This window comes from Armigeres subalbatus, chromosome 1 (genome assembly GCF_024139115.2).
Source record: "Armigeres subalbatus isolate Guangzhou_Male chromosome 1, GZ_Asu_2, whole genome shotgun sequence".
Taxonomy (NCBI): Eukaryota; Metazoa; Arthropoda; class Insecta; order Diptera; family Culicidae; genus Armigeres; species Armigeres subalbatus.
This window is the reverse complement of record NC_085139.1, coordinates 97,623,874-97,646,372: the sequence shown is the minus strand read 5'-3', so window position 1 is coordinate 97,646,372 and position 22,499 is coordinate 97,623,874. Positions and strand designations below refer to the sequence as shown.

The 22,499-nt window shown below is 44.4% G+C and overlaps 1 protein-coding gene across 1 annotated transcript in view; it reads right to left on the bottom strand.

Annotated features, from left to right (window-relative positions):
- The window catches only part of LOC134203426 (ubiquitin-like protein 3), a 291,816-nt gene that overhangs the window by 252,733 nt on the left and 16,584 nt on the right, over positions 1-22,499 (bottom strand). The window contains exon 3 of the mRNA XM_062678308.1: positions 18,672-19,701. Coding sequence (XP_062534292.1) covers positions 18,672-18,701 — 30 coding nt within the window. The 5' untranslated portion in view covers positions 18,702-19,701. The remainder of the gene's footprint in view (positions 1-18,671; positions 19,702-22,499) is intronic.

Genomic DNA, 22,499 nt, shown 5'->3' with positions numbered 1-22,499 from the left:
CCAGGATTCCGTCTGGAATCCTCCCAGGATTCCGTCTGGAATCCTCCCAGGATTCCGTCTGGAATCCTCCCAGGATTCCGTCTGGAATCCTCCCAGGATTCCGTCTGGAATCCTCCCAGGATTCCGTCTGGAATCCTCCCAGGATTCCGTCTGGAATCCTCCAAGGATTCCGTCTGGAATCCTCCAAGGATTCCGTCTGGAATCGTCCAAGGATTCCGTCTGGAATCGTCCAAGGATTCCGTCTGGAATCGTCCAAGGATTTCGTCTGGAATCCTCCAAGGATTTCGTCTGGAATCCTCCAAGGATTCCGTCTGGAAAAGGATTCCCGTCTGGAATCCTCCAAGGATGGGACTTATCCACAATCCAACTGAAGCGGTTGGCTTATACTTAGCGGACATACCGACCAACCCACTTTCAGTTTAGCCCTATCCATTACCTTTTTGGCCTCAGCCCTAGGTACTCGGAAGGCACCTAGGTACTCGGAGGCAACCTGCATTCCCGCGTAGCTTTTGCGTAACCGAACCGCAGATTCCTGGATCTCGACATTGCACTGATCTCTCAGTGCGTCGACCAGGTCTCTGGCCTCGGTTACTTCATCCAGGCCCTTGCACTGGATGTTCGAGACTGGGCATAAGGCTCTTACTTGAACCCCATCACCCAGGACCTCCTCCGTCAACTTTTTGTACTCAGAACTCTTCTGAGCAGCATCCCGCTTCAAGACGAGAATCATCTCGCCTTTCCGCGTCCTTCGGATGCAGTTGACATCCCCTCCTAGGCCAGAGAGTTTATCGTTAACTCTCATGGCCTTCAAGACTTCAGCGTAGCTTTTATCATCAGTACTGACGATACTCGCCTCGCCTCTGTCTTTATGCTTACCACTGTTATTGGAAGGCGCACCCGTCTTCTCCTGGGCTCTACCCTTCACACTCCGCACTCTTGCTGGCCTCTAGTAGGAACCTCCACTCCGATTTGGCCTCCACTACTAGGGCACAGAGCGCCTGCATAGCAAGTTTCAGTTCCTTGCTGTAATTAACGCGGTTGTCCAAGAACGACATAATCACGTCTGATACATCCGTGATTACCTCCATCGTCTGGCCACCACGTTCTTCGTGGTTCGCCATCGCAGATTTGATGACGCGGGTCAGGGTGGGGCCGTCCATCTTTGCTTCAAACGATTTGACGATTTTAGAAGTAATTCTTGGAAGATTCTGGACGAAATCCTTTAGAATTCCAGACGGAATCCATTCCAAATGGACAACATAAATGGAATCCTGCAAGCATTCCATATGAAACTTTCAAGGATTCCATACAAAATCATTAATGGATTCTATATGGATCCTGAGATTCCTGACAGAACTCTTCAAGGATTGCAGACGCAATTCTCCAAGGATTTCAGATAGAATCCCCCACGGATTTGTTGGATTCTACTTGGCTAAGATTGAAAGAAATTGGTCTAGGCTTTCGATAGTATTTTTCCGATCATTTCTGGTGAAGTCCTTTATTGTAGATACTAGGTGGACTTTAAGGATTCTAATTGTATTTTTTCCTACGATTTAAAAAAATAACCGAGGGTTATGAAAAAAAATACATTTAGGATTCCGGAGGAAATTCGCAGAGTTTCTCAAGGAACCGATTCAGAATTTCAGAGCAACGAAGGATTCCGATGATGTTTTCAAAACAATTCCGTAGAGGATTTCAAAGGTCATCCGTCTATGATTCTAGAAAGAATTCCTAGCGGATTCCATGAACAACTTTTCAGTGTTTGCATAGGGAGTTCATCATTAATTCCAGTGATTCATTTAGTATTCCAGAAGAAAACCGTTTCCAGTTATGTGTACCGAATGGTAATATATTGATTATGGTAGCCTTCAAAGTTGGATTCGGGTATTTAAAGCATAGATCTCGCCCTACTTTCCGAGTACATCCAATTGTTTTCTTTGTACGTGAGGTTAGGACATATGTTTTCTAATTGAATTTCGAATCCAATTGTCGTCCCCAATATGTCGTGACAAACGTTAACGTCACTCCCTCCGTCGCTGTTGTTTGCACACGATGCTGCAATAAATAACTTCTGTTAATTCCACTGACCCACGCACGTACGTAAATGGAGAAGTATCCATTAGAGTGAACAGATAGCGTGTTTCACGGGAATTTAGTAACAGGTAAGACACGTGTGCTCATGTACGCTTAGAAGTAAGTGATTTTCTGGCTTTTTGCGTGGGAAAGCGTGACGTGGTGTGACAAATCAACTGACAAAACTGACTTTATGTAGCGGAACCGTATTTTAACTGTAACTGTTTGTTTCCTGAAGTGTTCAGTTATATTAAAACTGATTAGACTTGTTTTTGAATATTCTTCTGTTCAACGGTTCGAGTACTTCGGTCGGAAACAATATTGCGCTTTATTCTCAACAATGATGCAAACAAAATAATGCTTTATCGTAAGCTGAAGTGTTTTCAATTGGAAGAAGCCTGTCTTTCACCGGTGCTGAAAGCAGGCGGTAAATGGCGTGACAAGTGTTTGATAACGTTATACGGCATTCGCAGAGCTACGATGTTGTGGCTGTGTCGATTTTGACGGAAGACAATGCGCGATTCATCAAAAGAATTTCACAGGAACAACTCTTTTCGGTTCGATTGCAAAGTGAAAGCAGCAACGCTGAAAAAAATTGCTACGAATCAATATTCACGGCAGTTCATTAGATACAATTAGATAACTCTTAAAAAACATTGTTTTGTAAGTACCAGACCAGTGTATGTCAGATTATCTAACAATTCTGTATTTTACAAGCTTATTTTACAAAAGCTGTTTAACATACTTTTTTTTGTTCAAGAATATAACAATTTCACATAAGTCTGTTCTTATACAGAATTGTCAAAAAAAATAACATCCACTAGTTGGGTGTAAATAATGAAACTCCTGTGCGAGCGTGTGGACTGAAACCAAGCCTTCATACGGTAAACTCCAGCTTTCAAGTGGATTTTATGAGCTCACAAGGTGCCCTGAAATTGCATCCTTTCTTACAAATTGGACGTGAATTTCTGGCACTTGGGTGCGAAAATCATATTACCGGGTACATAAAAGCCATCATTTGGAGTGGAACTCTACGGAGCACTTGCATGAAGAGTGAGGATGAGCTTCCATCGCAATTGAAGTACAAAATCATTCCACTTACCCTCCCAACAGGGTGGCCGTTAGAAGATGACGACGTCATACCCACCGTTGTCAGCGAATGCGAAGATAATCATCACCAATGATATCCGTTCCATTGACAGAAAATATGCGATCCTGTATGGAAAATGACTGGTACGACTCTTGAGGGTATGACAAACCTCACTAATGGGGGTAAACTTAATTCTAAATCAGTGCATATGTCAAAGATCAAAATGAAAATATATTAACCGTGTCCTACTAAACAACTAGGACGCGAGTACAATTTTATGAACTGCCATAAAAAAGCTTTTGAGATTATGAATGGTTGGTTAGGCACTCTTAGAAACACCATCAATTAGATCTACCAAAGGTGGATTTGTGCACTGATGTGCATAGATAAACAACGACACATGGCTTCTGCGGGTGAGAGGAGTGTGTACCCACCACCGCACCAGGTTTACACTGTTTGCGAAGATTTCCTATCGAGTTACAGCTGCAGTTTCGCAGACAAGTGCTTGTCAAACAAGTTTCCATTCGAGTGTGCTCTTTGCGGTGAGTGCTGTGACGGTATTCCATTGTAGACGTAATCCTTTGGATCGAATAATCAAGATTCACAACAAATCGCAAATGGTTGAAGGTTTCTGATTCGCGCTTTATGTGTTTGAAAACCGATGAAAGTAGCTGCATATTCGTCATGGAGTTCTGAAGTCAATACTCTCTCGCGGATTTGGGATCTTTCATTCAGAAATCCGAGGGCTCCGGCCATTTTTTTTCAAAAATTCTGAAAGTAATTCTATTTCAGGGATTCTTACATGGATGTCAGAAGAAATTTAATTTGAGGCTCGATGCCTATGTCGTATTTTTTCAATTTAAGTGTATACCAGCCAAATTTTAGTTTCCTGATGCACACGTGCTAATGGCATTGGGCCTGGATGGAACTCACTGTAACAGGAATGTACAGGAAAAAGTAAAGAGATCCTTTAGCAGCGATTCTGAAATTCATAATTATTTATAAGGCATTCTGTTTTAAAGATTCTGAAATAAATTATCGTACAGTGAATTCGAAATAAATTCTTTTTAAGTGATTCCGAAAAAAATCATCCTTCAGCGGTTTTATAAACAAACCTTTCTGGACACATCACAAACGAAATATTCTTCTAAATATTTCTAAAATAATCTTCTTCAAATGAATCCACTTTTAAGGGGTCCTAAACAGAACAATCCTTAGGGATTCAAAATAAATTCTCTCTCAGTTGTGCCATAATGTATCATCTTTCAAGATTCCTGAAATAAATCTCAAACAAAATTCTATTTTTATGAATTCTGCATGCAATCACACGCAAGGTTTTTAAAAGGAAGGATCTTTTGAAGAAAATCCTTCGCGGACCATTTTTGTCTGGCTTGTCTTGCTCGCGAATCTTTTCGGAATGTCTGAGACAATCCCTTCAAGAATTTAAGACAGAGAATTCTTGCCTCATTCTGGAGTGAATCCTAGCCGGCGGCCGGATTACGGCGGGTATGGTTGCCGAGAACCAGGAAGGATTGTTTCAAAAATTCTGAAAGGATTGTCTCTGAAATTCAAAAAGCATGGTTTACGAAATTCCATTCCGGACTCCGGGATATCGGATTCCAGGGGAACTTCTGAGACAATCCGAGAATGGACGATTCTGAGAATAGTTTCGGAATTTCTGGGACGATCTATCTCGGATTCCGAAAAATGTCTAACTGGATTTCTTTCTGAATTTCGGAAAAATCCTTTCGGAATTTCTGAGACAATCCTTTCGGAAACTCAGAGATAATCCTTTCGCAATTTCCGGCACAATCTTTTCGGGATTTCTGTGACAATCTTTTTTGAAATTCAGAGACAATCCTTTCGGAATTTCTGATACAATCCATCGGAAAATTCTGAGACAATCCTTTCGGAAACACAGAGACAATCCTTTCGCAATTTCTGATACAATCATTTCGAGATATCTAAAATAATCATTTGAAAAATTCTAAGAAAATCCTTTTGGAATTTCGGAGACAATACATTCAGATTTTCTGGAATTACGGAATAAATGGAGATTCGGAACTCCTGGAACAATTCCTTCCAGAGGAAATCATTGCTGGATTCCGGACGCAATCTATACCAGATTCAGGAGAAAAACCTACCCGGATTCCGGAGTAAATCCACGCTTGGTTCCGGAAGAATTCCAAGCCAGAATCTGAGGGGAATCTTTTCCGGATTCCGAAGGGAGCCCACGCTCCGGAGGGAATTCATGCCGAATTTTAAAGGGAATGCCGAAGGGAATCCAAACCAGTTTCTGGAGGAAATACAAGTAGGATTACGGAAAGAATCTATGTCGGATTACATACCGGTTCCATACATACCGGAAATCCATACCGGTTTTTGAAAGGAAATCACACCCGGATTCCGGAGGGAATCCTTCCCGGATTCCGGAGGGAATCCTTCCCGGATTCCGGAGGGAATCCTTCCCGGATTCCGGAGGGAATCCTTCCCGGATTCCGGAGGGAATCCTTCCCGGATTCCGGAGGGAATCCTTCCCGGATTCCGGAGGGAATCATTCCAGATTCCGGAGGAATCCTTCCCGGATTCCGGAGGAATCCTTCCCGGATTCCGGAGGAATCCTTCCCGGATTCCGGAGGAATCCTTCCCGGATTCGGAGGAATCCTGTCGGATTCCGGAAGGGAATCCTGTCCGGATTCCGGAAGGGAATCCTGTCCGGATTCCGGAAGGGAATCCTGTCCGGATTCCGGAAGGGAATCCTGTCCGGATTCCGGAAGGGAATCCTGTCCGGATTCCGGAAGGGAATCCTGTCCGGATTCCGGAAGGGAATCCTGTCCGGATTCCGGAAGGGAATCCTGTCCGGATTCCGGAAGGGAATCCTGTCCGGATTCCGGAAGGTAATCCTGTCCGGATTCCGGAAGGTAATCCTGTCCGGATTCCGGAAGGTAATCCTGTCCGGATTCCGGAAGGTAATCCTGTCCGGATTCCGGAAGGTAATCCTGTCCGGATTCCGGAAGGTAATCCTGTCCGGATTCCGGAAGGAATCCTGTCCGGATTCCGGAAGGAATCCTGTCCGGATTCCGGAAGGAATCCTGTCCGGATTCCGGAAGGAATCCTGTCCGGATTCCGGAAGGAATCCTGTCCGGATTCCGGAAGGAATCCTGTCCGGATTCCGGAAGGAATCCTGTCCGGATTCCGATAGGCAATCCTGTCCGGATTCCGATAGGCAATCCTGTCCGGATTCCGATAGGCAATCCTGTCCGGATTCCGGAAGGAATCCTACTCGGATTCCGGAAGGAATCCTACTCGGATTCCGGCAGAGATCTTACTCGGATTCCGGATGGAATCCTACTCGGATTCCGGATGGAATCCTACCCGGATTCCGGAGGGAATCCTATCCAGGATTCGGAAGAGAATCCTTCCAGGATTCGGAATAGAATCGTTCCAGGATTCGGAAGAGAATCGTTCCAGGATTCGGAAGAGAATCCTTCCAGGATTCGGAAGAGAATCCTTCCAGGATTCGGAAGAGAATCCTTCCAGGATTCGGAAGAGAATCCTTCCAGGATTCGGAAGAGAATCCTTCCAGGATTCGGAAGAGAATCCTTCCAGGATTCGGAAGAGAATCCTTCCAGGATTCGGAAGAGAATCCTTCCAGGATTCAGAAGAGAATCCTTCCAGGATTCGGAAGAATCCTTCCAGGATTCGGAAGAGAATCCTTCCAGGATTCGGAAGAGAATCCTTCCAGGATTCGCAAAAGAATCCTTCCAGGATTCGTAAAAGAATCCTTCCAGGATTCGGAACAGAATCCTTCCAGGATTCGGAACAGAATCCTTCCAGGATTCGGAACAGAATCCTTCCAGGATTCGGAACAGAATCCTTCCAGGATTCGGAACAGAATCCTTCCAGGATTCGGAACAGAATCCTTCTAGGATTCGGAACAGAATCCTTCTAGGATTCGGAAGAATCCTTCCAGGATTCGGAAGAGAATCCTTCCAGGATTCGGAAGAGAATCCTTCCAGGATTCGGAAGAGAATCCTTCCAGGATTCGGAAGAGAATTCTTCCAGGATTCGGAAGAGAATCCTTCCAGGATTCGGAAGAGAATCCTTCCAGGATTCGGAAGAGAATCCTTCCAGGATTCGGAAGAGAATCCTTCCAGGATTCGGAAGAGAATCCTTCCAGGATTTGGATGAGAATCCTTCCAGGATTTGGATGAAAATCCTTCCAGGATTCGGAAGAATCCTTCCAGGATTCATAAGAGAATCCTTCCAGGATTCATAAGAGAATCCTTCCAGGATTCGGAAGAGAATCCTTCCAGGATTCGGAAGAAAATTTCTTCCAGGATTCGGAAGAGAATCCTTCCAGGATTTCGAAGAGAATCCTCCCAGGATTCGGAAGAGAATCCTCCCAGGATTCGGAAGAGAATCCTTCCAGGATTCGGAAGAGAATCCTTCCAAGATTTGGAAGAGAATTCTTTCAGGATTTTGTAGAGATTTCCTTCCAGAGCATCTTTTGAGTATTTGAAAGACACTTTATTTATTTCGTTTAAAAGCGTCAATTATGTCAAAAAAATCAGAAATTTTAAATTCCTGCATGAGGTTCTATGATCCTTTCTTGCATCTAGTTAAGGCACCATCCTTTTTGGTTCAACACATTATTTTCTTCATAGCTTTAGAACGCATTGACCGATCGTGTTCAAATTCAACAATCATCTATCATGCTTAACTTTATGTCAATTGCAAGAATGTTACGAGAAATCTGATTATTGTATATTGATACTATATAAACAGTTGCATAATGATGTTATTATTTTTTTGTGACTGCTAACACATGGGTGATAATGCGACTCGATATAATCGGCAAAGACCTAGGCGACGAATACAGGATCACGATTGGAAGCTTGGAACATGGAATTGCAAGTCGCTAGGTTTCGCAGGTTGCGACAGGATGATCTACGATGAATTACATCCCCGCAACTTCGACGTCGTGGCGCTGCAGGAGATTTGCTGGACAGGACAGAAAGTGTGGAAAAGCGGGCATCGAGCGGCTACCTTCTACCAAAGCTGTGGCACCACCAACGAGCTGGGAACCGGCTTCATAGTGCTGGGTAAGATGCGCCAACGCGTGATTGAGTGGCAGCCAATCAACGCAAGGATGTGCAAGCTGATGATTAAAGGCCGTTTCTTCAACTATAGCATCATCAACGTGCACTGCCCACACGAAGGGAGACCCGACGACGAGAAAGAAGCGTTCTACGCACAGCTGGAGCAGACATACGATGGATGCCCACTGCGGGACGTCAAAATCGTCATCGGCGACATGAACGCACAGGTAGGAAGGGAAGAAATGTATAGACCGGTCATCGGACCGGATAGTCTGCACACCGTATCGAATGACAACGGCCAACGATGCATAAACTTCGCAGCCTCCCGCGGAATGGTAGTCCGAAGCACCTTCTTTCCCCGCAAAAATATCCACAAGGCCACATGGAGATCACCTAACCAAGAAACGGAAAACCAAATCGACCACGTTCTAATCGACGGTAAATTCTTCTCCGACATCACGAACGTCCGCACTTACCGCAGTGCGAATATTGAATCCGACCACTACCTCGTTGCAGTATGCCTGCGCTCAAAACTCTCGACGGTGTACAACATGCGTCGAAGTCGGACGCCGCGGCTTAACATTGGGCGGCTACAAGACGGTAGACTAGCCCAAGAATACGCGCAGCAGCTGGAAGTGGCACTTCCAACGGAAGAGCAGCTAGGCGCAGCATCTCTTGAAGATGGCTGGAGAGATATTCGATCCGCCATTGGTAGCACCGCAACCGCTGCACTTGGCACGGTGCCCCCGGATCAGAGAAACGACTGGTATGACGGCGAATGTGAGCAGTTAGTGGAAGAGAAGAATGCAGCATGGGCGAGATTGCTGCAACACCGCACGAGGGCGAACGAGGCACGATATAAACAGGCGCGGAACAGACAAAACTCGATTTTCCGGAGGAAAAAGCGCCAGCAGGAAGATCGAGACCGTGAAGAAACGGAGCAACTGTACCGCGCTAATAACACACGAAAGTTCTATGAGAAGTTAAACCGTTCTCGTACGGGCCCCGTGCCCCAGCCCGATATGTGTACGGACATAAACGGCACCCTTCTTACGAACGAGCGTGAGGTGATCCAAAGGTGGCGGCAGCACTACGAAGAACACCTGAATGGCGATGTGGCAGACGAAGATGGCGGTATGGTGATGGACCTGGGAGAACGCGCGCAGGACATAATTCTACCGGCTCCGGATCTCCAGGAAATCCTGGAGGATATTGGCCGGCTAAAAACAACAAAAACCCTGGGGTCGACCAACTACCTGGAGAACTATTTAAACACAGTGGCGAGGCACTGGCTAGAGCGTTGCACTGGATAATTACCAAGATTTGGGAGGCGGAAGTTTCGCCGCAGGAGTGGATGCACGGTGTCGTGTCCCATCTACAAATGGGCGATAAGCTGGATTGTAGCAACTACCGCGCAATCACATTGCTGAACGCCGCCTACAAGGTACTCTCCCAAATTTTAAGCCGTCGACTAGCACCAACTGCAAGGGAGTTCGTGGGGCAGTACCAGGCGGGTTTTATGGGCGAACGCTCCACCACGGACCAGGTGTTTGCCATTCGCCAAGTACTGCAGAAATGCCGCGAATACAACGTGCCCACACATCATCTATTCATCGACTTCAAAGCCGCATATGATACAATCGATCAGGACCAGCTATGGCAGCTAATGCACGAACACGGTTTTCCGGATAAACTGACACGGTTGATCAAAGCGACGATGGATCGGGTGATGTGCGTAGTTCGAGTTTCAGGGGCATTCTCGAGTCCCTTCGAAACCCGCAGAGGGTTACGGCAAGGTGATGGTCTTTCGTGTTTGCTATTCAACATCGCTTTGGAAGGTGTAATACGAAGAGCAGGGATTAACACGAGTGGTACAATTTTCAATAAGTCCGTCCAGCTATTTGGTTTCGCCGACGACATAGATATTATGGCACGTAACTTTGAGAAGATGGAGGAAGCCTACATCAGACTGAAAAGGGAAGCTAAGCGGATCGGACTAGTCATCAACACGTCGAAGACGAAGTACATGATAGGAAGAGGTTCAAGAGAAGACAATGTGAGCCACCCACCGCGAGTTTGCATCGGTGGTGACGAAATCGAGGTGGTAGAAGAATTTGTGTACTTGGGCTCACTGGTGACTGCCGAAAATGACACCAGCAGAGAAATTCGGAGACGCATCATGACAGGAAATCGTACGTACTTCGGACTCCGCAAAACGTTCCGATCGAATAGAGTTCGTCGCCGTACCAAACCGACTATCTACAAAACGCTGATTAAACCGGTATTCCTCTACGGGCACGAGACCTGGACGATGCTCGTGGAGGACCAACGCGCACTTGGAGTTTTTGAAAGGAAAGTGCTGCGTACCATCTATGGTGGGGTGCAGATGGCGGACGGTACGTGGAGGAGGCGAATGAACCACGAATTGCATCAGCTGTTGGGAGAACCATCCATCGTTCACACCGCGAAAATCGGACGACTGCGATGGGCCGGGCACGTAGCCAGAATGTCGGACAGTAACCCGGTGAAAATGGTTCTCGACAACGATCCGACGGGCACAAGAAGGCGAGGTGCGCAGCGGGCAAGGTGGATCGATCAGGTGGAAGATGACTTGCGGACCCTCCGTAGACTGCGTGGTTGGCGACGTGTAGCCATGGACCGAGCCGAATGGAGAAGACTCTTATATACCGCACAGGCCACTTCGGCCTTAGTCTGAATAAATAATAATAACACATGGGTGAACAGACATTCAAAGAGTTCGTCGTGTTTAGTTGGTTGGTACATAACATCAGAGCTCTAATAGCCTTCTAAAAAAATGTCTTTTGGAGAAAAATGTTCGCCTTTCGGTACAACAACAGCAAAAACTCGTTCGGTAATGTCATTGCTCTTTATTGTTTTTGATTTATGAACCTCATCCCCACCGATTTCTTGCTCCTTCGATCCGAGCTGCACCGCCTACCGCACCATAACAATTCGATACAGACAAATAGGTAAAAGACAATCTCTGGAACAAAAAAAAAACTAATAAGATCCGACGAACAAAACAAAAACGAAGAATTAAGAACCGGGACCAGAATAGCAATTGGACTGTATCGGCCGTGTACGTTGTTGGGAAGAATCATGTCGAGAATATGTGGCAGAGGAAGACACAACGATAGCTCATGGAGAAACTAAAGGCGAAAGAACCTACAAATTTTTACGACCCGAACCAAAGCCCATCATTATCGTTCTCTAGCGCTATATGCTGCTGGCTGATGCTACTATACTGCTGCTATATACACAATTATTCCGAACACGACCTGAACCTGGGACCGTTGCGTTGTTCCGAAGGGGAAAGAGGCTAATGCTATTAGATGGGTTGCTTCCAAGAAGCAAAAAACAAACATGCAATCCCAGAGGAAATAGGCAAATAACTTGAATCTACGGGAGGTTCGATTGTTCGTTCTCTCGAATTGTCTTTTTTTTCTTTGCTTTTTGTTTTATATGGGAAGTGTGGTATTGGAAACAGTATTATATGGGCAATATCCGGATGTTTACCTTCTTTGGTTGACAGCGTCAGCGATATCAGGAGTTGTTGAGGCGATTAACGATTAATTTAGCCCAAATTTTGATCGACGTTTAAATAATTCCTAAAAATGAGCAATCGAGTGAGTTGGCATAATAATAGAAGACTCAAAAGTATGAGTTCTTTGGCTATGAATCGATGAAGACAATAAAAAAGTCACGAGACAGATCAATTAATTAAAGTCAACTGTCATAACTGTAATTCACACTTTTAAAGGTGAATAAATTGTAGAAAATTTCAACACAAAATAATTAAAATCAATTTCTCATGACGTTCATTGCAATCGTTATTATCATCATGATCGGTACCACGGACAGTTCCGAAGCCTTTTTAATGACGTCGAGCAAACCCTTTCCTCATTTTGCGTTCCTAGAATCTGTTGCGAGAGCTGTTTTTACTCCATGGGGATTCTTCAAAAGCTATTAACGGGGTTATGATGACGCAGTGCCCGAAGCTGATACCTACGTAGATCTACTCCGCACTGCTGGTGATGATGTATGATGGTCAGAAAAGGGGATGAAAGTGTAGAAATAATTTGTTGAAAATTAATAACTGCCATTGGCAAGGTTGGGCTGGGTAAGGGTTGTGACGGTGATAATGATGATGGAGTTGTTCTTGACGGGCCAATATTTGTAAGGTTGAAAACCGATTAAAGCCGCTTTTAGTGCGAATCGAATAGTCGCACAAGCTATACGTCACGAAATTTATTGATACCTATTTCATATCCTGATAATCAAAGCTGGTTTAAAGTTATTTTTAAAAAAATGTAATGAATATTTACGCACGTCTATAAAAAGGAATCTGTCTCTTGAAAATTTACATTTTTTCCCCTTCTCATGGCATTTTTTATTCATTTATTCTTTTCCCCAAAATCACTTCTGGACATTCATATTTCAAATTCGTCCATGAAAACCTTTAGTGCAATTCAAACCCCAATTTGGATAATCCCAAAGTGAAAAAAATACACACCGGGAGATGCATTAATCCCTCCGAATCCCACCAGAACAAAGCCAACGCAATGCCACCCATCGATATCGATGTATTCTCCTCGTTCTCCCTGAAAAAAAAGCTTCCCGCGTTCATTTTCAAGCATTCCGCAGTCACCGACAAAATCCATTCGTTGCTACTGCAATGTTTGCTTTAATAAAGAAGAATCCACCTAGCGGTGATGTGATGCCTTGCTGTACGTGGCTGGTTTCGATTCACAACCCGGTTTATGAATCTCTTTAAATTACTGAATCTCTTGATGTTTGCAACTCAACCCTTCTATCATCCCATCAAATTTTTATTTGTAAAAGTTCGTTTATCCTTTCGATACCTCTCTTTATACCAGGAAGGCACAGCGAGGATAAATATTGACAACAATAAAGTATAATCAGTGTCCGCGTCACGCGGAGGTATCTCATCCTTCCTCCACAGGGAAGGGTCGGATGGGTGGTCCCGTCGGAACAGTAGGTACAGGAAAAATAATCGACATTGACCGGCACTGCACTGCACTGCACAAGTGAAGGAGAAAACAAAAATGGTGCAAACATGAAAACCGGATAGGTCAGGCACGATTCTGTCGGACACATGATTTCGGAGAAGGCTTCCAGTAATGGTTGACAGGTAGACCGATAACCGAGAAAGATTGGTCTCATACGGGTGGGTTGGTTTTTCCTCAGGAAGTGACTTTCGGTCCATTAAAAAAGGTGTAAGCTTGTTTGAAGGGTTGATGTCGTGTGAAAAGGGAGGCATTTCAACGAAGATTAGTGACGGTCTTATGCAATTTTTGGCAAAATTCATTGCGGATTAACTTTAAAATCCTTCTAATCTGGTTCGAACATCACAAAGTTATGAAATTTAACAAAAATTTGCTAATCGAATGTAATGTTAATAATGAAGAGGCAATTTAGAAGAAGAAGGGTCGTTTGACCGGAAGTTATTCAGTCGAAAAGGATTTGGCTTTAAGTTGTTTGGCCAAATATTTTAATTGGTCAAACAAAGCATAAGGCTGAAACCCATCTGGCCAAAAGTCATTTGATCGAATTTGACGCACGGCCGAAAAAGTGAATTGGCCGAACAGGTCATTTGGTCAAAAATACCGAATGGCCAAAATACTACTCGAATACTTCTGCTCAAATCCTCTCAGGATTCTGCTCGAATCATCTCAGGATTCTACTCGAAACCTATCAGAATTCTGCTCGAATCCTCTCAGGATTCTGCTTGAATCCTCTCAGAATTCTGCTCGAATCTTTTCAGAATTCTGCTCGAATCCTCTTAGGGTTCTGCTTGAATTCTATCAGTATTATGCTCAATTCTTCTAAGGATTCTGCTCGAATCCTCTCAGGATTCTTCTCGAAACCTATCAGAATTCTGCTCGAATCCTCTCAGGATTCTTCTCGAAACCTATCAGAATTCTGCTCGAATTCTCTCAGGATTCTGCTCGAATCCACTCAGGATTCTGCACGAATCCTCTCAGGATTCTACTCGAATCCTCTCAGGATTCTACTCAAATCCTCTCAGAATTTAACACGAATCCTCTCAGGATTCTACTCGAATCCTCTCAGGATTCTACTCGAATCCTCTCAGGATTCTGCTCGAATTCTATCAGGATTCTGCTCGAATCCTCTCAGGATTCTGCTCGAATCCTCTCAGGATTCTACTCGAATCCTTTCAGGATTCTACTCATATCCTCTCAGAATTCAACTTGAATCCTCTCAGGATTCTACTCAAATCCTCTCAGGATTCTACTCGAATCCTCTCAGGATTCTACTCGAATTCTCTCAGAATTCTACTCGAATTCTCTCAGAATTCTACTCGAATCCTCTCAGAATTCTACTCGAATCCTCTCAGGATTCTACTCGAATCCTCTCAGGATTCTACTCGAATCCTCTCAGGATTCTACTCGAATCCTCTCAGGATTCTTCTCGAATCCTATCAGAATTCTGCTCGAATCCTCTCAGGATTCTGCTCGAATCCTCTCAGGATTTTGCTCCAATCCTCTCAAGATTCTGCTCGAATCCATTAGGATTCTACTCAAATCCTCTCAGAATTCAACTCGAATCCTTTCAGAATTCTGCTCGAATCCTCTCAGGATTCTGCTCGAATCCTCTCAGGATTCTGCTCGAATCCTCTCAGGATTCTGCTCGAATCCTCTCAGGATTCTGCTCGAATCCTCTCAGGATTCTGCTCGAATCCTCTCAGGATTCTGCTCGAATCCTCTCAGGATTCTACTCAAATCCTCTCAGAATTCAACTCGAATCCTCTCAGGATTCTTCTCGAAACCTATCAGAATTCTGCTCGAATCCTCTCAGAATTCTGCTCGAATTCTCTCAGGATTCTGCTCGAATTCTCTCAGGATTCTGCTCGAATCCTCTCAGAATTCTGCTCGAATCCTCTCAGAATTCTGCTCGAATCCATTAGGATTCTACTCAAATCCTCTCAGAATTTAACTCGAATCCTCTCAGGATTCTTCTCGAATCCTATCAGAATTCTGCTCGAATCCTCTCAGGATTCTGCTCGAATTCTCTCAGGATTCTGCTCGAATCCTCTCAGGATTCTACTCGAATCCTCTCAGGATTCTACTCGAATCCTCTCAGGATTCTACTCGAATCCTCTCAGGATTCTACTCGAATCCTCTCAGGATTCTTCTCGAATCCTATCAGAATTCTGCTCGAATCCTCTCAGTATTCTGCTCGAATCCTCTCAGGATTCTGCTCGAATTCTCTCAGGATTCTGCTCGAATCCTCTCAGGATTCTGCTCGAATCCTCTCAGGATTCTACTCAAATCCTCTCAGAATTCTTCTCGAAACCTATCAGAATTCTGCTCGAATCCTCTCAGGATTCTGCTCGAATTCTCTCAGGATTCTGCTCGAATCCTCTCAGAATTCAACTTGAATCATCTCAGGATTCTGCTCAAATTCTCTCAGGATTCTGCTCGAATCCTCTCAGGATTCTGCTCGAATCCTCTCAGGATTCTGCTCGAATCCTCTCAGGATTCTACTCAAATCCTCTCAGAATTCAACTTGAATCATCTCAGGATTCTACTCAAATCCTCTCAAGATTCTACTCGAATCCTCTCAGGATTCTACTCGAATCCTCTCAGGATTCTACTCGAATCCTTTCAGGATTCTACTCGAATCCTCTCAGGATTCTACTCGAATGCTCTCAGGTTCTACTCAGATCCTCTCAGGATTCTACTCAGATCCTCTCAGGATTCTACTCAGATCCTCTCAGGATTCTACTCAGATCCTCTCAGAATTCTACTCGAATCCTCTCAGGATTCTAATCAAGTCCTCTCAGGATTCTACTCGAATCCTCTCAGGATTCTACTCGAATCCTCTCAGGATTCTACTCGAATCCTCTCAGGATTCTACTCGAATCCTCTCAGGATTCTACTCGAATCCTCTCAGGATTCTACTCGAATCCTCTCAGGATTCTACTCGAATCCTCTCAGGATCTACTCAGATCCTCTCAGGATTCTGCTCAGATCCTCTCAGGATTCTACTCGAATCCTCTCAGGTTCTGCTCAGATCCTCTCAGGATTCTGCTCAGATCCTCTCAGGATTCTACTCGATCCTCTCAGGATTCTGCTCAGATCCTCTCAGGATTCTACTCAGATCCTCTCAGGATTCTGCTCAGATCCTCTCAGGTTCTGCTCAGATCCTCTCAGGATTCTGCTCGAATCCTCTCAGGATTCTGCTCAGATCCTCTCAGGATTCTACTCAGATCCTCTCAGGTTCTGCTCGAATCCTCTCCAGGATTCTGCTCGAATCCTCTCAGGTTCTGCTCAGATCCTCTCAGGATTCTACTCGAATCCTCTCAGGATTCTCACTCGAATCCTCTCAGGATTCTGCTCTGATCCTCTCAGGATTCTGCTCAGATCCTCTCAGGATTCTACTCGAATCCTCTCAGGATTCTGCTCAGATCCTCTCAGGTTCTACTCGAATCCTCTCAGGTTCTACTCGAATCCTCTCAGTATTCTGCTCGAAACCTTTCAGGTTTCTGTTCGAATCCTCTCAGGATTCTACTAGAATCCTGTCAGGATTCTGCTCGAATCGTCTCAGGATTTAACTCGATACTTCTCAGGACTCTGCTCGAATCCTCTCAGGATTCTACTAGAATCCTCTCAGGATTCTGCACGAATCCTCTCAGGATTCTACTCGAATCCTCTCAGAATATTATTTGATTTCTATCAGGATTCTATTGGAGTCCAATCAGAATTCTTTTCGAATCAAATCAGGGTTCTATTCGAATCCAATAAGGATGCTACTCGAATCCTATCAGGCTTCTAATCGAATCCTCTCAGGCTTCTAATCGAATCCTATCAGGCTTCTAATCGAATCCTCTCAGGATTCTACTCAAATCCTATCAAGATTCTTCTCGAATCCCATCAGAATTCTACTTCAATCCTATCAAGATTCTTCTCAAATCCTATCAGGATTCTTCTCGAATCCTATCAGGATTCTATTCAAATCCTATCAGGATTCTACTTGAATCCTATCAGGATTCTACTTGAATCTTATCAGGATTCTACTCGAATCCTTTCAGAGTTCTGCTCCAATCCTTTCAGGATTCTGTTCGAATCTTCACAGAATTCTGCTCGAATCTCTCCTCTCAAGATTCTGCTTGAATCCTCTCAGGATTTTACTCGAATCCTAAAATAATTTAATTCGAATCCTTAAAGAATTTAACTCGAATCCTCTCAGGATTCAACTCGAATCCTTTAAGGATTCTACTTGATACCTCTCATGATTCCACTGAAATCCTCTCAAGATTCTGCTAGAATCCTCTCAGGATTCTGCTCGAATCCTCTCAGGATTCTGCTAGAATCCTCTCAGGATTCTGCTCGAATCCTTTCAGGATTCTGCTCGAATCTTCTCAGAATTCTACTCGAATCCTCTCAGTATTTTACTTGAAATCTCTCAGGATTCTACTCGAATCCTCTTAGGATTTTATTAAAATCCTCCCTCCCTCTCTTAGGATTTTGCTTGAATTCTCTCAGGATTCTGCTCGACTTCTCCCAATCCTTTCAGGGTTCTGCTCGAATCCTCTTAGAAATCTGCCCGAACCCTCTCATGATTCTTCTCGAATCCTCTTAGGAATCTCGCTCGAATACTCTCAGGATTCTACTAGAATCTTCCCAGCGTTCTACTCGAGTGCTCTCAGGGTGCTATTCTATCAGGATTCTACACGAATTCTATCAGGATTCTACTCGAATCCTATCAATATTTTATTCGAATCCTTTCAGGATTCTATTCGAATCCTATCAGGATTCTATTCGAATCCTATCAGGATTCTATTCGAATCCTATCAGGATTTTATTTGAATATCAAACGTCATTGTGTTCATTCGTTGCACGTCCTCATAATGCACCAACCTTTTATGGGCTGAAAAATCCTCGATCACCAGGGCTGACATTAGGAAAATTTGCCGAGCATAAAGGCCATTTCACTCGTGACTTTTTGGCTTTTGACTTAAATAGGAGATTGTGCACAATTATTGTTGTTTTTGACTACTTGGCGTTAAAACCAAAAGTGAGCAAGCCGTCTGTTGGTAGCATAATTTTGGTTAGAGCTTCAATATATCAATCCAGATATCTGCGGTTTGTACAATCTGTCGAGTCCCACGAAATGTTGTTGTGCTTCTTTTGCGTCCTTTGTAGAATGTAATCACCTGAAAATTGTGTAATTAGTTTGTTCGAAAAACATATTCAAGAGCTTTTCCAACCACGGAATACATAAAGCAGAATTGTGAAAAATATAGCATGATAAGAAATTTGTATCTAAAACGATTTGTGACTAAATAATCGATTCTAATCATTCCATACCCTCACACAACAGAGCAAAAACCGACTCACCTTATCAGCAGGTATATTTTTGGACGACATCTTTCGCCAGTCTTCCGCTACGGCCAGTACGGTCCGGAGCTCCCTCTCGCTGATCTGCCCTTTTCCTGCTGTTACTCCGCCTTCGATGTATTGGTGGGCAGCACCCCGAAGAATGTGCGCTGGTCTTAGTGCAGCAGAATCCTACTTGGGAGCTTGCAGAGAAATTTCGATGCAAATTGCAGCACCACGGTTATCGCGAATCTGCTACCCAGCAACCAACAACAACGACCTGGCACTGACTGGTTGGTCGGTATCGATTGATGTGTGTAATCCCTTCTCGCACTTGGTCGGCTCAATGCACGCTCGCTTACTTCCCGTTTGAACCCCTCATGCGAAACAAGGCTTAGCACTCTTCATCGCGCTAGCTCTAGAAAAAAAAATAGCTAAAGCACCAACTGTCGGATGCACCAAACGGCGCACAACAAAACACCACCAATCTCCGCAGATCCTATATCGAAACTGGGACGCACTATCTTCTCGCACCGTTTTACGGTCGGCCACTTCCGCGGATGACTGTCAGCTGTCAACCTGCTGACACGCTGCAAACACGGCCCCGACGCTAGAGGTAAGCTGCCATAACAAAACAATTTTACACCGTCACTCGCACTGTGATATCGGTTTTGTACCGAAAATCGATTTGTTTTGCTTTCCCAGCGACAGCCAGTCTGGCCGACCGAACCCGAGGAAAATTCTCCACCAACTGAACTGCACAACCACAGCGGCAAGCCAGGGACCGACCGACCGACCGACGGATCAGATCAGTCACAGATTTACACGACGTCGGATGGAAACAATGTGCACGCACACACTCACAGGCGCCTGACGCACGGGATAATGCACCACAAACGAGATGGTCTCACACAATCCAGAGGCAACCGACCGACCGTCCGTCTTCCCTTCAACTGGGACTTCCGGGTTGCCAACACACAACGCGAGGGTTTTTCCTTTTCACTGTTCGGGAAAGTCAGAAAATTTTCATTGGAGTCGTGATGGAAATCACCTGTAATGGAAAAATAGGAAAGGGACTATTTAGATTTCAAGAATCGAGTAAGGAAAATGAAGCAATGCGAATGATTGTTACTGTTATTAGACGTATTAACTCAATGCTAGTAAACAAGATATTTCTAATCTAGAACAGAAAAAGGGCATATAGTCGAAGCGACTGGGTCTCTAGCGGAGATTTTCGTTTACCCATTAATGGGTACTTTCATGTGCAGTCCTTCCTATCTGTACACCCAAAAACAAGTCTTACAATTATTGTATAAAATCTGGGCATATACAATTCTGTAAGCTTTTTAAACAAATATTGTATTAAAATAATACAAATCTATATTATTTTTATACAATATTTGTATTAAAAGCTTACAGAATTGTATATGCCCAATTATTATACAGTTTCTGTAAGGTTCTTATGCAGAACTGTATTAAAATCTGCCATCCCCTGGTTGGGTGAGAAAAATTTACCCTGAAACATCCTGGCTACGATTTTGCTATGGGCTAAGCTATAGCAAATCAGTAGGCTGAAGCAAAGGCGTACGATTGCCAATCCGGAGATGGCGAGTTCGATTCTCGGTCAGGTCTAGGATGTTTTCAAACTGGAAACTTTCTCGACACCCTGGACATAGTGTCTCCATTGTGTTTGCCACACAAGATACATACACACTCGTGAGTATTTCATCGGCCTTACCCTCTGTTCTTCGGAAAGGGGATCGTACTGCGCTTCTATGAGGCCGATGATTTTCTCAGAAACACCCTTGCGTCTCAGGGCGCCCCACATATTCTTGTGATGGAGACGGTCGAAAGCTTTTTCGTAGTCAATGAATACCAAGTAAAGGGACTCTTGGAATTCGTTGACCTGCTCCAGAATGATGCGGAGCGTGACAATATGGTCCACACTGGATCTTCCGGCACGGAATCCACATTGCGTACGGCGATTCTTAACGGCCTCCAGTGCATCTAGCCCGAGCATATGGCCATACCGATGACTCTCAATCACTGTTTGGTGGTCGGGATTGGCATTATCAGCGAGAGGCTTTCCGTGTTTTCCAAAGTCTGTCAACGGAATGTTCCGTGCTATCAACAGAAATCGCTGCCATTTATAATTCGCTGCGACAATGTGGCCATCAGACAAGCCGATCCTGGCAATCTAGGTGAAAGTCTTCACAACATTCACGCCCTGGCAAGAGTTGAACTTCTGGCAGAGCGGCTTAACAATACAGCCATTTTTACGGATCTTGATATATGATATATAATAAAGTTCGTAGTGCAGCGTGCTGTTAGTATATATGTACCTTTCGTTTTTCCCTGACGATTTTTTGAGGTTGGCGAAGGGATATTTCGTCATCTTAACTACTGCCACAGATCGAGCGACAGCACCGCGAGTTAGAAGAGCTGCAGCGGCTGACACGGATGGCCGAAGAATCCGAATGCAACGAAGAGTTTGAAGAACAAGAAAAGTTAGAAGCCGGGTACATCGACAAGGTTCATGGCTGGATGAACTCATTTAATCCAGTCGAGCCGCGACACGCAAAGACCGCCTCAGTGCGCAATATGAGCGACCGTTCATCGAACATGTCACATGCAGTGAATGGATTCAGGAGACGCCAATCGCAACCAGTGAACTCTATTATGATAGTTGGACCCTCGAAACTACAGATCGCTTCCCGTCAGGTGTTCCCAAAGAATCTTCCCACGTTCGCATGGTCATCCACAAGATTGGCCAATGTTTATCAGTGCCTACGAACAAGCCAATTTATCTTGTGGGCTTACTAACGCAGAGAACCTCGTAAGACTTCAGCAAGCATTGGAAGGAAAGGCTATGGAATTCGTTCGGAATTTAATGCTTCTGCCCGCGTACCACTGATCATCGATAGACTACGACGTCGCTTCGGAAATCCGGAGATTCTTTCGACGATTATGACTCAGAGAATTCAAAGGCTGGATGAACCTGACTCAGATAACTTAGAATACCTTAAGATAACCTTAATTGACTTTGGAAATGCAATAGAGGGATACACACAGCATCTCGAAACATCTAAACTGCATGATCACCTAAAGAATCCAATACTCATGCAAAGTTTAGTACAAAATCTGCCGCCATGTTACGCCATGCAATGGGTAGACTTTATGCGGGGTTCACGAGTGGTCGATTTGAAAGTATCGGGAAGTTTATGGAGGACCTGGTAGATAAGGCTTTAGAAGTATCGTTTGAGAAAATGGAAGTGGTTTCGATTAGGAAGCTTGATAAACCGAAAGTCAAAGAACTATCGAGTGGAAGACGATAGTGAAATATGTGAAGGTGCATCAGATAGAAGATTCAACGAGATACAGAGAGCACCCACACGGATCTCTTCAAGTAAAGACACTCTTTGCTCGATCTGCGAGAAACCGGGACATTTTGGACGAGATTGTCGGGAATTTCGAAAGTCTTCAACGTAGATGGATGATGGTGAGACATATGAATTTATATGCACTTTGCATTTATACCCATGGAAAAAAGCCGTGTAGATCGAAAAACCGTTGCGAGATTGAGGGATGCAAGAGATTCCATCATTCGTTGCTGCATCCGCCGGTTAATACAGAAGTTAACAATGTGGAATCGCGATGCAACAGTCATTGTTCGGCGAATCAATCCGTATCACTCCGAATTCTTCCCATTACTTCATCCGGTAAAGATAAAAGTGTTGATGTCCTTGCGCTGGTAGATGAAGGATCGTCTACAACACTTATCGACAGTGAGATAGCAGAACTTCTTCAGCTGAATGGTCCGCGACAACCATTTGAAATGCGATGGACGAA